The 14,681-nt window shown below is 46.5% G+C and overlaps 1 protein-coding gene across 1 annotated transcript in view; it reads right to left on the bottom strand.

The window, feature by feature from the left end:
* Positions 1-1,157: 1,157 nt before the first annotated feature.
* The window catches only part of LOC119971095 (synaptic vesicle membrane protein VAT-1 homolog-like), a 168,312-nt gene continuing 154,788 nt past the window's right edge, over positions 1,158-14,681 (bottom strand). Inside the window, exons 8-9 of the mRNA XM_038806247.1 lie at positions 12,672-12,755; positions 1,158-1,981 (exon numbers count right to left, since the gene is read on the bottom strand). Coding sequence (XP_038662175.1) covers positions 1,883-1,981; positions 12,672-12,755 — 183 coding nt within the window. The 3' untranslated portion in view covers positions 1,158-1,882. The remainder of the gene's footprint in view (positions 1,982-12,671; positions 12,756-14,681) is intronic.

Genomic DNA, 14,681 nt, shown 5'->3' with positions numbered 1-14,681 from the left:
CATCTTAGTCCTAAATGGTCTACCATATCCTCAGACTGTGATCCCTGGTTCTGGACTCCCCCCACCATCAGGAACATGCTTCCTGTATCTACCCTGCCTAATCGTGTTAGAATTTTAGAGATAGAGATAGAGATAGAGAAATACAGCACAGAACAGGCCCTTCGGCCCACGATGTTGCGCCGAACTTTTGTCCTAGGTTAATCATAGAATTTTGGACAATTTGTCATGGCCAATCCACCCAACCTGCACATCTTTGGACTGTGGGAGGAAACCGGAGTACCCGGAGGAAACCCACGCAGTCACGGGGAGGATGTGCAGACTCCACACAGACAGTGACCCAAGTCGAAATCGAACTTGGGACCCTGGAGCTGTGAAGCAATTGTGCTATCCACAATGCTACCGTGCTGCCCTTAAGAAGTTAACCTACACTCCCTTATTCTACCCTAATCCAAGTACCTATCCAATAGCCGCTTGAAGGTCCATAAATTTTCCGACTCAACTACTACCACAGGCAGTGCATTCCATGCCCCCACTACTCTCTGGGTAAAGAACCTACCTCTGACATCCCCTCTATATCTTCCACCATTTATCTTAAATTTATGTCCCCTTGTAATGGTGTGTTCCACCCGGGGAAAAAGTCTCTGACTGTCTACTCTATCTATTCCCCTGATCATCTTATAAACCTCTATCAAGTCGCCCCTCATCCTTCTCCGTTCTAATGAGAAAAGGCCTAACACCCTCAATCTTTCCTCGTATGACCTACTCTTAGGTATCATAGAATCTCATAGAATCTTAGAATCTCATAGGTTTCTATGAGATTCCCCCTCATTCTTTTAAACCCCAGTGAATATAATCCTAGCTGACTCAATCTCTCCTCCTGTGTCAGTCCCGCCATCCCAGAAACCTTCACTGCAATCCCTTTATAGCACGAGCATGCTTCCACAGATAAGGAGACCAAAACTGCACACAGTATTGCAGGTGTGGCCTCACCAAGGCCCTGTGTAGTTGCAACAAGACATCCCTGCACCCTACTCCTGTACCCGAATCCTCTCACTATGAAGGCCAACAAACCATTTGCCTCCTTCACCGCCTGCTCCACCCGCACGCTTTAGTTTGTATTCCCCCTCTGAATAATTAAATAAACACTCAACAAGTAATCAATTGCTAATGGTTTTTTAAATTTTTTTACATTTTTTATGTAAACATTATTTGATAGGCACAAAATAACAAAAGCACTAAATGCAACCAATGCAACAGGTAAACAAACTGAGATCTCCATTCACATTATTTATGCTTTAGAGCTGATAAATAGATTGGTGCGTTTTTCTTTTCCCGAGTACGGCAAGTTCAGAAGCAGTTCCTGTCACTTGTACTGGCAAAAGATGCACGTCTTGAATATTTAACGCTGACTTACTGAATGGTCGCTGGTCAGTGACGTATATCGGGATCAACACAGGCACTAACAGGGTTAACAAAACCATGCACAAGAAATCAATAGAGAGCAACAACAAAAAAAAGAGTACTTGAATGGTACATGGAGACGTACTGAAAATTGCAACAGTCTCGCAGAAGAAGGGCTATGCCCACTTTAGAAACAAGAAGCATAACACTATGAATCTGTTCTTCAAATGATCTTAACACAGAATGTTGGTCATAATACTGCACTGAAAAGGATATGGCACTTTAGCAGTTCAGATCACTAAGATTCAAACAGCTTGTAGCTTGGCTGACAGACACAAATACGCACAGTACGACAGCATTTGTTGACTTGCGCACCAGGGAGATCTCCTCAAATCGTTCTTTGCCCCGGCGACTAACAAAAAGTAAATTCAAACATGTAGGTTTTGATTTTCCTCTTTGCTCTCTCCCCTTGCTGTGGCAGCTACTGGATGAAGGGCATGCGCTCCTTGTTTCCATTGTCTCCCTCGTGATCTTCCTCTTCCTCGCCCGCTTCACTGGTCTCTGTGCTGTCATTCGCCATCTGGAAGCAATGAAGAAGAGGTGGATGACTCCGTGCGCAGTACAGTCTTGATGGGTTATAAATAAGAGCAACCAGCATAATTATGGGTGTGGGTGTGTGTGCATACATATTCGCATACCTACGGAGGTGAGAGGTGATTCTGAATAATTATTGTGAGTGGTGGGGGCAGCCTAGGCCTCTGGTCCCAGTTAGTAAACCAAGTATGGAGTTACCCTCTGTGTCACCGCCATGACATCAACACAGATGAATGTCAGGTCGTACATTTTGATTGGAAGAATAGGGAGGCCACTTATTATTTGGAAGGTGTGAGTGTAGGTGGGGTGGAGGGACAAAGGGTTCTTGGAGTACAAATACACCAATCACAGATTAACAGGGCCACATATGTAAAATAAAACAAGCATGAGGTTTATTCTCAGAGGGATAGAATAGACAAGTAGGGAAATTATGCTAAATCTGCATCAAGCCTTGGTTAGACCATATTTTAGATTACTCTGTGCAGTTCTGGTGACCACATTTTAAGAAGGGTACAGAGGGTGCAGACAAAAGTTACAAGGACAATATTAAAAATGCGTGGATCTGCCTATCAGGAAAGGATTGACAGGATGCCGTGCACAGACTCATAGAATCATACAGCACAGAAAAGGTCGTTCAGTCCATCACGTTTGCAGCATTCAAAAACAAACACCTCGCCATTCTAATCCCATTTTCCATTACGTGGTTCATGGCCTTGTCTGCCCTGTGATAGTACACATCTAAATATTTCTTACATTTTATGAGGGTCTCTGTCTCCACCACCCTTTCAGGCAGCGAATTCCAAACTCCCACCACCCTCTGGGTGAAAAAGGTTTCCCCTCACATCCCCCCGAAAGCTTGCGCCCCTTACCTTAAATCTGTGCCCCCTAGTCATTGACCTCTCCACCAAGGGGAAACGTTTCTCCCTGTTGACTCTATCTATGCCCCTCATAATTTTGTACATCTCAATCATGTCCCCCCTCAGTCTCCTCTGCTCCAAGGAAAACAACCCCAATCCCTTCATAAGTAAAACTCTCCAGCCCAGGCAACATCCTGGTAAATCTCCTCTGCACTCTGTCCAGTGTTATCACATCACTCCTATCCTTCCGAAGGGTTCTTTTCCCTTGACAGAAGGAGGTGCCCCAATAAAGGTCTTTAAAATTATGAAAGATGATGATAGAATAGATACAGAATGGACTGGATCTGCATGTAGTTGGGGAGACTCTGTGGACCAAGGATTCAAAATGGCAGCCTGGATCGGGATCAGGAAGTCCTGCCCCTATTCTCGGTGTTTGTGATATAGAAAGCTGGGCGAAAGGGGGCATGGCGTAAATTGCATACGCGGCAGTTACAAATGAGATGGGGCATTTGTAGGGAATAGGCTTGGCCCGAGAGATGGGAACAGGTCTGATAGACAGAGGTACAGGATTCTAATCTTTACACAGAGTTGTGCAAAGCAGGATCCACAAAGCTATAGTTCCTTCTGGGATAGAGGCTGGTGGTTACCCTCAGGGAGGAAGGGGTGGAGTGGCTATAAAAGACAAAAGGCTCGTTCGTGTGGGCACTTGCTCACCTCCCCTTGCTCCGTCAGCCATGTGGGTGACATTATAGACTGCGGGTCTCACTGGGTTAGGAGTGCGTAGGCCGTGAAGGAAGGAATGAGCACACCACCTTTGCACATGCGGCATTTTGAGGAAAGGCAGCGTCGGCATCATGTGACTAGAGCCAAGGTGCCTGAGCATGAGGTGGCAGAGCCCCCAGAAAGCTGGTGGTGGGGGGGGTGGGTGTGCTATTACTCTGAACGGAGGGTGCACAGGGATAGGTTCAGCTCCCTGGACATGAATGAGAGGCGGTGTAGTCGAAGGCTTCAGTGTCTCTGGATATGGCAAGAGCAAACTGCACCATGTTGGAGGCAGACCTAACACTCAAAAAACTGGTGCTCACTCCCTTCCGATAGCAGTCAAAGTCACCTTGGCCCTCAACTTTTATATGCAGCTGGATCCTTCCATGGTTCTGCTGCAAATTTGCATGGCATCTCAAAGTCAGCCGCACACAGGTGCATAGTGCCAGTCACCAATGCCCTCTTTGCCAGGCTAGGGGGAGCACAGTAATTAACCTACAGATGTGGCGTCTCAGAGCCCGAGGACAAAGGGGTTTATATCAATAGCTGGTTTTCCACAAGTGAAAGGTGGGATGGATTGTACCACATCGCTGTCAAAGCACCATTGCAGGAGGCACGCAGATTTAGAAATAGAAAGTATTTTCACTGCATCAATGTCCAGCTTGCAGATGAAAATACAGTATCCCTCCGTGTCTGTGCAAGATTCCCTCGAAGCTGCCGTGACTCATCCAATCCTGAGGAAGTCCAGCCTGCCTAATCTTTCGGATCAGGTCTGTGGCCGGCTTCACGGCGACAAAGGTTACCCATTGCGGAGGTGGTGACACACTCCACTCTGCCATCTGGAAACAGTGCCAGGATAGCGTTTTAACACCAGTCACCATCAGATCAAGGCAGCCATTGAGCAGGGCTACTGGCACTGTAAGAATGAGTTTCTGATGTACCCAGGGTTGGCTCTGCATCTGACGCCACAGTCGACAGGGAGGACCTAATACAGAGGCGCTTCTTATAATCACTGGTAAGGACATAGATGCACTCTCAGCCATTGATATATCAGTGACATCCAGACCATAAGTATCTCACCTCTTCCTGGAGATGCCCACTCACTGACAGGAGAGAAAATCTGCAAGTGTCCTTGACACTCTCTGGTATAATAGCTGAAATCTTCATCTACATAAGTCTACATTCAGTCTCATTGAGGGATTGACCGAAAGGTGCCATGTGACCGAGGGACCTGCTTTGCATGCTGTGAAATACAGGCTGACAAATCACCCAATGACTCAGTGAAGTCCGGCCCCTAAGTCAACAGTGTTGGATGAGACTCGGCATATCATGGTATGATTGATGGACCAATAAAAAGATTGGAAATCAAGAAATCAAACATAAATTAACAATTGTGTCACATATATGCCAGGCAATGACAACCTTACCTCAGGGGCTGGTTTAGCACAGGGCTAAATCACTGGCTTTTAAAGCAGACCAATGCAGGCCAGCAGCACGGTTCAATTCCCGTGCCAGCCTCCCAGAACAGGCGCCGGAATGTGGCGACCACGGACTTTTCACAGTAGCTTCATTTGAAGCCTTCTTGTGACAATTAGCGAATTTCATATCGTTTCATTTCCAACAAGAGTGAATCTAACCATCTTCCCTTGACATTCAGTGGCATTACCATTGCTGAATCCTCCACCATCGACATCTTGGCGGTTACCATTGACCATAAACTGAGTTGGAGTAATCATATAAATACTGTAACTACTAGAGCAGGTCAACGGTTAGGAATTCTGCTGTGAATAACTCACCTCCTGACTCTCCAAAACCTGTCCACCATGTACAAGGCACAGGTCAGCAGTGTGATGGAATACTCTCCACTTGCCTGGATGAGCGCAGCTCCAACAACAGTCAAGGAGCAGAACACCATCCAGAACAAAGCAGCCCGCTTGATCATCAACCCATGTTTGACCCACCACTGACTTACAATCATCGCAGTGTATACCATCTACATGACGTTGTGCTGCAACTCATCAAGGCTCTTTCAGCAACACCTTCCAAACCTGCAACCTCTACCACTTAGAACGACAAGGGCAGTTTCCGTACGAGGACATCACCACCTGCAGGTTCCTCTCCATACCGTGCACCATGAGAGACTTTGAAAGAAAATGGTAGTGTTGTTGGGTCAATGTCTTGGAGCCCCCTTGCTGAATATACTGCGGGTGTACCTGCATCACATGGACTGCATCAGCTAATGAAGGCATCACACCACCATCTCCTTCTCAATGGAAATTAGGAATGGCCTACAAATGCTAACCAGGGAAGCGATGCACACATCCCCGGTCGGTGATTGTCAGCAGAGAACGTATGGCTGAGCCCCTGACTTAACAATGCTGGAATTACATGGCCACAGTCTTCAAATCTGTCTGGTGACTGAGGGTTGGATTTCTGGCTCCAATCTCCACATGCATTGGCAAGAACATGCAGATTTATATTTAACCTGTTATTGTATGTGCCACTCAACAATTCTAGAGCAATGCACTGATCCTCTCTATGGTGTATTTACAAACATTGCGAAAGGCATATCAAAGAGATATAACACCATTATTGACTGAGCTGTTGTAATGCCCTCTGCTCACAGACACTTCAATGTGGTGCTCCCTTTGTTGCCTGGAAGGAGGTAGAGGCAGGCTGCTACCTGCAAAGCATTGAGGAGTGTTGTGACTGGCCTCTGGATGCATGGATTTGGGATTTTTAGCAGAACACTCCAATTAATCCCACTTCCCTGACTTCCCGCTATTTCTTTCAGGTCTTGTCCAATTTCCTGTCTGGAGTCTGCACGTTCTCCCTGTGTCTGCTTGGTTTTCATCCGGGTGCTCCGGTTTCCTCCCACAGTCCAAAAATGTGCAGCTTAGGTATATTGGCAATGCAAAATTGCCCCTCAGTGTCCATGGAGCTGCAGGCTTGGCGGGGTAACAAGGATAGGGAGGGAGAGTATGCCTTGGTAGGGTGCTCTTTCAGAGGCTCGGCACAAATTCAATGGGCCAAATGGCCTCCTTCTGCACAGTAGGGATACTATTTGTCTAATTTTGTTCGATAATGGTCCTTGAAGTTATCTTGGGCAGCTTACATCAAAAGGCACTATATAAATGCAAGGTGTTATAAGAATAAACCTGATGGGAAGCTGATTGTGTCCTTGAAATGTCGTCTAAAATTGTTCTGCTGTAAATTGCCATTTTGTAGATTTACTTATATAATCTTTATTATTGTCACAAGTAGGCTTGCATTAACACTGCAATGAAGTTACTGTGAAAATCCCCTAGTTGCCACATTCTGTCGCCTGTACAGGTACACAGAGGGAGAATTCAGAATGTCCAATTTAGCTAACAAGTACGTCTTTTGGGACTTGTGGGAGGAAACCGGAGCACCCGGTGGAAACCCAAGCAGACACGGGGAGAACGTGCATACTCCCCACAGACAAGTGACCTAAGCCCAAAATCGAACCCGGGTCCCTGGCGCTCTGAAGCAGCAGTGCTAACCACGGTGCTGCCCTGTAGAAAGACAGTCACCCATGTCAGCCACTGTGCTAACATCCCCACAGACCAATCGAGTGGTTTGACCTATTTTATCTCCACGTCCCAGGTTGTTTGAAAAATGCTGATGCTGAATAGCTAATTCTAGTTACGACGGCACCAGTTGCTGTTGTGAGCCACATCATCTGATCACCTTGTGAGCCAGGCAGCCATCGTCTTGTGGCCTATCAGCAGTGTTGCAATGAACTGTAACATATAACAGATGGAATCTTCAGATCGATCAGTGAAGCCTCGAGGGGCCCCTGATTCTCTCCGGGTTCAATTTACCATTGCAGTCAGTCAGCATTCACAGGAATTGATAGATGTTGGAAAGGATGACATCCAACTATTCTTCTACCATCCCAGGTGTGAATAATCATGGCAATTAATGTCAATCGATTGGTCTTTAATTGACCCAGAAACAAGGAAAGGCACAAAGTGCAATGATGCGGAGCTTTAAAAACCATCAGATTGTAAATCAACTGTTCATTCTGGACGTGTTACATTGCCTTCGCTGTAACGGGTATAGTTCACTTGAAGCTATAATGCCAAGAAATGGCAGAAGTTTGAAAGAACAATATTATTTATTTATTGAAGAGCATTCATGGCCAACTATTTTATTGATACAATCTAGATTTGGGACTTTCGTTGGAGAAAAGGTGGCCCGGGGGAACATTTTGACTGAAGTATTCATCATTCTTACCAACACAGATAAATTGAACCGTGGCAGCGTTTGACATAATCACAAAATTCTACAGCAAAAATAAATACCACTCCAGAGTCGTAATCCAGGCTGACATTTTAAAGGTGGCGACCCATGGATGGAACATTGAATCGAGGCCCCATCTGCCTTTACGTGCGGATATAAAAGATCCCTCAGCAAGATTTTAAGGGATATCAGGTGAGTCTTCACTTCCTGATTGACATTCCCGATCGTTCAAACGTCATCATTAAAATAACAACAGATTATCTGGTCATTATGTCATTGCCGTTTGTGGGATCTTGCAGTGCATAAATTGGCTGCCACATCCTACGTCACGATAGTGACTCCAGTTGAACCATTGAACTTTCTTTTAACAGTCAATTCATTTCGGACACTTTTTTTTGCACACTTGGCTCTCTTGCCCACTATTAAAAACAGGATTTAAACATTTGGTGCCAGCTGCAACCTTGATGAATCGACTGCGAGTAAACCAAAGCTTTTGTATCACTCAATAGAACATAGAACATAGAACACTACAGCGCAGTACGGGCCCTTCAGCCCTCGATGTTGCACCGACCTGTGAAACCATCTGAAGCCTATCTGACCTACACTATTCCATTTTCATCCATATGTCTATCCAGTGACCACTTAAATGCCCTTAAAGTTGGCGAGTCTACTACTGTTGCAGGCAGGGCGTTCCACACCCCTACTACTCTCTGAGTAAAGAAACTGCCTCTGATATCTGTCCTATATCTATCACCCCTCAATTTAAAGCTATGTCCCCTCGTGTTGGCCATCGCCATCCGAGGAAAAAGACTCTCACTGTCCACCCTATCTAACCCTCTGACTATCTTATATGTCTCTATTAAGTCACCCCTCAGCCTTCTCCTCTCTAACGAAAACAACCTCAATTCCCTGAGCCTTTCCTCGTAAGACCTTCCCTCCATACCAGGCAACATCCTAGTAAATCTCCTCTGAACCCTTTCCAAAGCTTCCACATCCTTCCTATAATGTGGTGACCAGAACTGCACGCAGTACTCCAGGTGCGGCTGCACCAGAGTTATGTACAGCTGCAGCATGACCTTGTGGTTCTGAAACTCAATCCCCCTGCTTATAAAGGCTAGCACACCATATGCCTTCTTAACAGCCCTATTAGCCTGGGTGGCAACTTTCAGGGATTTATGTACCTGGATGCCGAGATCTCTCTGTTCATCTACACTACCAAGAATCTTGCCATTAGCCCAGTACTCTGCATTCCTGTTACTCCTTCCAAAGTGAACCACCTCACACTTTTCCGCATTAAACTCCATCTGCCACCTCTCAGCCCAGCTCTGCAGCTTATCTATGTCCCTCTGTATCCTATAACATCCTTCAGCACTATCCACAACTCCACCGACCTTCGTGTCATCTGCAAATTTACTAACCCATCCTTCTACACCCTCTTCCAGGTCATTTATAAAAATGACAAACAGCAGTGGCCCCAAAACAGATCCTTGCGGTACACCACTGGTAACTGAACTCCAGGATGAACATTTGCCATCAACCACCACCCTCTGTCTTCTTTCAGCTAGCCAATTACTGATCCAAACCGCTAAATCACCTTCAATTCCATACTTCCTTATTTTCTGCAATAGCCTACCGTGGGGAACCTTATCAAACGCCTTACTGAAATCCATATACACCACATCAACAGCTTTACCCTGATCCACCTGTTTGGTCACCTTCTCAAAAAACTCAATAAGGTTTGTGAGGCATGACCTACCCTTCACAAAACCGTGTTGACTATCGCTAATCAACTTGTTCTTTTCAAGATGATTATAAACCCTATCTCTTATAACCTTTTCCAACATTTTACCCACAACCGAAGTAAGGCTCACAGGTCTATAATTACCAGGGTTGTCTCTACGCCCCTTCTTGAACAAGGGGACAACATTTGCTATCCTCCAGTCTTCCGGCACTATTCCTGTCGACAAAGACGACATAAAGATCAAGGACAAAGGCTCTGCAATCTCCTCCATGGCTTCCCAGAGAATCCTAGGATAAATCCCATCTGGCCCAGGGGACTTATCTATTTTGACATTTTCCAAAATTGCTAACACCTCCTCCTTTTGAACCTCAATTCCATCTAGCCTGGTCGACTGAACCTGAGTGTTCTCCTCGACAACATTGTCTTTCTCCAGTGTAAACACTGATGAAAAATATCCATTTAACGCTTCCCCTATCTCCTCTGATTCCACACACAACTTTCCACTACTATCCTTGATTGGCCCTAATCTTACTCTAGTCATTCTTTTGTTCTTTTGTTCAATATCCACCTCTTGGACAGTTCTCCAACCCTGTACATTCTCCCCCTGTAACCGAGAGCTCGTGTTTCCTTCTGCACAAAAAATTTTGTTTCCTGTGGGTACTGAAATCATTGGGGACATGGGTGTAAACAGAGCCTACGGGTTTGGGAATGATTATCTTCTCTGTGTTCCTTGCGGAATACAAGCTCCCCCGGTAGGGGAGGGGATCTCTATTAACCTTTGTAGGGGGTGGCTCGGTGGCGCAGTGCTTAGTACTGCTGCCTCACAGCACCGAGGACCCGGGTTCGATTCCGGCCCCGGGTCACTGCCTGTGTGGAGTTTGCACTTTCTCACCACGTCTGTGTGGGTCTCACCCCCATAACCCAAAAAAATGTGCAGGGTAGGTGAATTGGCCACGCTAAATTGCCCCTTAATTGGAAAAAAAAAATTGGGTTCTCTAAATTTTCATTTTAAAAAAACCTTTGTATAAAAGGTCAGCCAGTCAGGCAGGAACCAGAGCGGGATCCTAGTAGGGACAAAATCACAAGACAAAGGATCAGAATTGGGCCATTCGGTCCATTGGGTCTGCTCTGCCATTCAATCATGGCTGATATGTTTCTCATCCCCATTTTCCTGCCTTTTCCCATAATGTCTGATCCTACTATTAATCAAGAACCTATCTATCTCTGTTTTAAAGACACTCAGTGAATTGGCCTCCACAGCCTTCTGCGACAAAGAGTTCCACAGATTCACCAGCCTCTGGCTGAAGTTATTGCTCCTCATCTCTGTTTTAAAGGATCGTCCCTTCAGTCTGAGGCTGTGGCCTCGGGTTTTAGTTTTAACTACGAGTGAAAACGTCCTTTCCGCTTTCACACTATCTAGGCCTCTCGATATCCTGTTAGTTTCAATAAGATCCCCCTCATCCTTCTGAACTCCAACGAGTACAGACTCAGAGTCCTCAACAGTTCTTTATATGACAAGCTCTTCATTCCAGGGATCATTCTTGTGAACCTTGTGTTGGGACATATGGGGCGCGATTCTCCGCAAATGCGGAGAGTCGTAAAGGCTGCTGTGAAACTGGCCGTGTTTCACGGCAGCCTCCGCGCCCCCTCCCGGGACCCGATTCTCCCCCCTGGTCGGGGCTAGCAGCGCGGCCCCGCGAAGCACGGCATCGCAGGCTTAGCGACCGTCGCTAAGGGTCACGGCGGCTGACGCGCACGATGATGTCAGCCGCGCATGCGCGGATTGGACGGCTCCAACCCGCGCATGCGCAGATGACGTCATCACGTATATGTGTCAAACCCGTACATGCGCGGGCCGTCATGCCCCTCAGCCGCCCCGCGGACTGATCCTGCGGGGCGGTGGAGGAACAAAGAGTGCGCGGGTTTCGGACCCGCTGCCCGCGATCGGTGCCCACCGATCGCGGGCCCATGCCACCCTTGGCACGTGCCAATCGGTGCCATGGTTGTCGGGAACGGCACTTTGCGGCCGTTTTCACGAACGGTGAGAGCAGGTGTGTTTGCGTTCGTGAAAACGGCTGTAAAGGCCTGGGAACTCGGCCCATCGGCTAGGGGAGAATCGCTGTTCGCCGTAAAAAAACGGCGAGCAGCGATTCGTGTCGTGGGGCAGCCGTTGGGGGGGGGGGGGGAGAATAGCGAGAGTTCGGGAAAAATGTCGGGAAGGCCCTCCCACTATTCTCCGACCTGTCGTGGGCAGCGGAGAATCGCGCCCATGAAATGAGCCAGGTGAGTGACAGGTGAAGTTGCCTGTCAAAGTATGCAGGCCATACATGTGCAATAAAGATGGAAAGGGCTCACATAAGCTAGAGATCTCAGAATTCAGTTGACGGAGCAAACGAGAAATAAGAAGCCAGGCTCTGAAAGACTGAAATAAAACTGGAAATAAACAGCGCTTGAAGGCACTTCACAGGCATGCGATCAGAAAAAGAATGACACCGAGCTAAAGAAACAGATCCTCAAATTAAAGAGCGGCTGAAGAGAGGACAGGCAAGGGAATTCCAGACCTTCGGCCTAAATGGCTGAAGACATTCACGGCTACCCTAATGAAAAGGAGAAATAGCGAAAGAGCAAGAAGAGAAGTACAGGAGAGAAAAATACAGGAAAGTTAGCGGGGGTAAAAAAGGATAAGAATAGACTGACAGTGAGAGACAGAAAAGGTGGGAGGAGAAAGGGGTGTTCAATGCTGAGGGCTACGACCAATTGCAGGAGTACAACTAAATTGCAGAATGGGTGGATAATTGGCCAAATAATTATAGCAGATAAATAATGTGCAATACAAGCAAAATATGTGGTCACTTATTCCTAAAATAAGAATCTAATTGGACTAGGTCAGCAAAATGAACCACTAAAAGTAGCGGAATAGGTTCGAACGGCCACTTACAAGCAAACCAGGATCGACAACATGATCCTGGAACACACTTGTTGATTTTTCTCCTGGGTACCATAATGTTAGGCATATTTCCTTCGCTATTCAAGGGCCAAGATTGACTTACCAAGGGAGTTGGGGATTTTTCAACATCCAGTATAAGTTTTCCAATGTTCCCTCTGTCATGGATTCTCTGCATGGCTTCCTTCACCTGCAAATAAGAGATAGAGTCATGAATTCCTTTCGGAAGAGAGCCCAAATGAATACTGAGGAATAGCAGGCCCACAAGATTCTTCAATCGAAATTCCAGGTCATTAACAGGCAAATCCTACTCCCTGCTCAATGAATGAAGTGAAAGTCGCCACAGATGACCACAGGCTGCTATCCCCATTGAGGTGGAAGGCTGACCGATGGTGATTTAACCTGAGGGTCACCATGCCTCAAGCGAGGGGCAAGGTCATGCTAACCTCGCCCAATCCGGGAATTGAACTCGTGCTGTTGCCGTCACTCTGCATCACGAACCAGCCATCCAGCCAATTGAGCTAACAGACCTCCCCTGTTGTCACAGTCCCAGACCACCATATGCCACTCCCCCTTTGAGGGCTGACTGGTGGTGATTTAACCTGATGGTCACCACACCTCAGGTGAGGGGCAAGGTTGTGAAGGAGGGGCCTTCATGGATAACCTCAGCCATGCTGGAAGTGTTGGCATCGCTCTGTATCACGAACCAGCCGTTCAGCCAAGTGAGCTATCCCCCCAGCCCCCACCATACCTGCTTAATATTGATGTAATTGGTGGACATTTCTAGGTCACTGATATTCCACAATAACAGAAGTATTTCATATTATTTTTGGTTTACAAGCTGGTCACATGCTATGATACCAGTTTAAAAAAACTTACATGGAATATAGGATTTACAATGGAGATACAGGCCATTTAGTCCAGCCAGTCCATGCAGGTGTTTATGCATTACTCAAGCCTCCTCCAATTTCTCTTCATCTAAATCTTCATTGCAACCCATTATTTCCTTCCCCTAATGTGTTTATCTAGCTTCCCCTTTAATGCATCCAAACTATTTGCTTCAACCACTCTCTGTGGTAGCGCGTTCTACATTCCCAGCGCTCTTTAGAGAAAGGGTTTTTGGCAAATAATCAAGGGGCGGGAATCTCTGTCCTGCCAGCCCCGTTTTCCGGGACGGGGAACCACCGCCAGCAGCAGGATTCTCCATTCCCGCAGTCGGTCAATGGGGTTTCCCATTGTGGCCACCACCCCCATGCCATCGGGAAACACAGGGGCATGGGTCCGCTGCCGGCGAAGCAGAGGATCCTGCCAATAGAGAATCCCACAGCAGATGGCTGCCCATCTGTTTCTGTTGTCTGGTGGGTTCCTTGTGAATGCTTGGCTGAGCTCCAAGATTCACTACTAGATTGACACTGCAGGTGGCAGTGGGGTGTTTGCTTTTCTTGATTTACATCTTTGAGATTATAACAAGTTCCTGTGATCTCTTGTCAGTGTCTGTATATTTGTTTGGACAGGATTAAGAGGTGTAAAGTGGATAAAGCCGCTGTTACAATGATGGCACTATTTGATACTTTTCTAGGGTTGTAGGTACAGTAATTTACTTTCAAAGCAGATTTCTGAAAGGTATTTTCTGTCTTCAGCATTTCAACACTTGCCATTGGTAATATATGGCTCACTGGATCTGTAGATAATGCATATTGAACATGTGGTTGTGGAAGGGCGATGGAGGACATTGAAATAGCATGATTAGAATGGAAGGGGCATGGAAGAGACCTTACTTTTCCAAAGGTTGTCGAATCCTCTGAGTGGCTATGATTCATCGTGAAACATGCCTGGTAATGAAAAGGCTAGGGAGGGTGTTGGTTATGCGATGTCTCCTCCTGCAATGGAGCCAGCCAGGTTGGAGATACATGGTGCAAGCTCACTATCTGCATCCTTAACCATCACCAATGAAAATATGCACAGCTGGAAATTAAAAAATCATCTACTCCTCACAGACAGTTTTAGGACTATTTTGTATACTTTATTTTACTCAATTCTCATTTCTAATCCATATGAGTTCGTAGAAGCATGTGTTACGTCATTTTCTTGTGTTTAGTAGTTAAAGAACTCACTC

Source organism: Scyliorhinus canicula, chromosome 9 (genome assembly GCF_902713615.1).
Source record: "Scyliorhinus canicula chromosome 9, sScyCan1.1, whole genome shotgun sequence".
In the NCBI taxonomy this organism is placed as follows: Eukaryota; Metazoa; Chordata; class Chondrichthyes; order Carcharhiniformes; family Scyliorhinidae; genus Scyliorhinus; species Scyliorhinus canicula.
The sequence above is the reverse complement of the archived record's forward strand: the minus strand, read 5'-3'. Positions and strand labels throughout refer to the sequence as shown.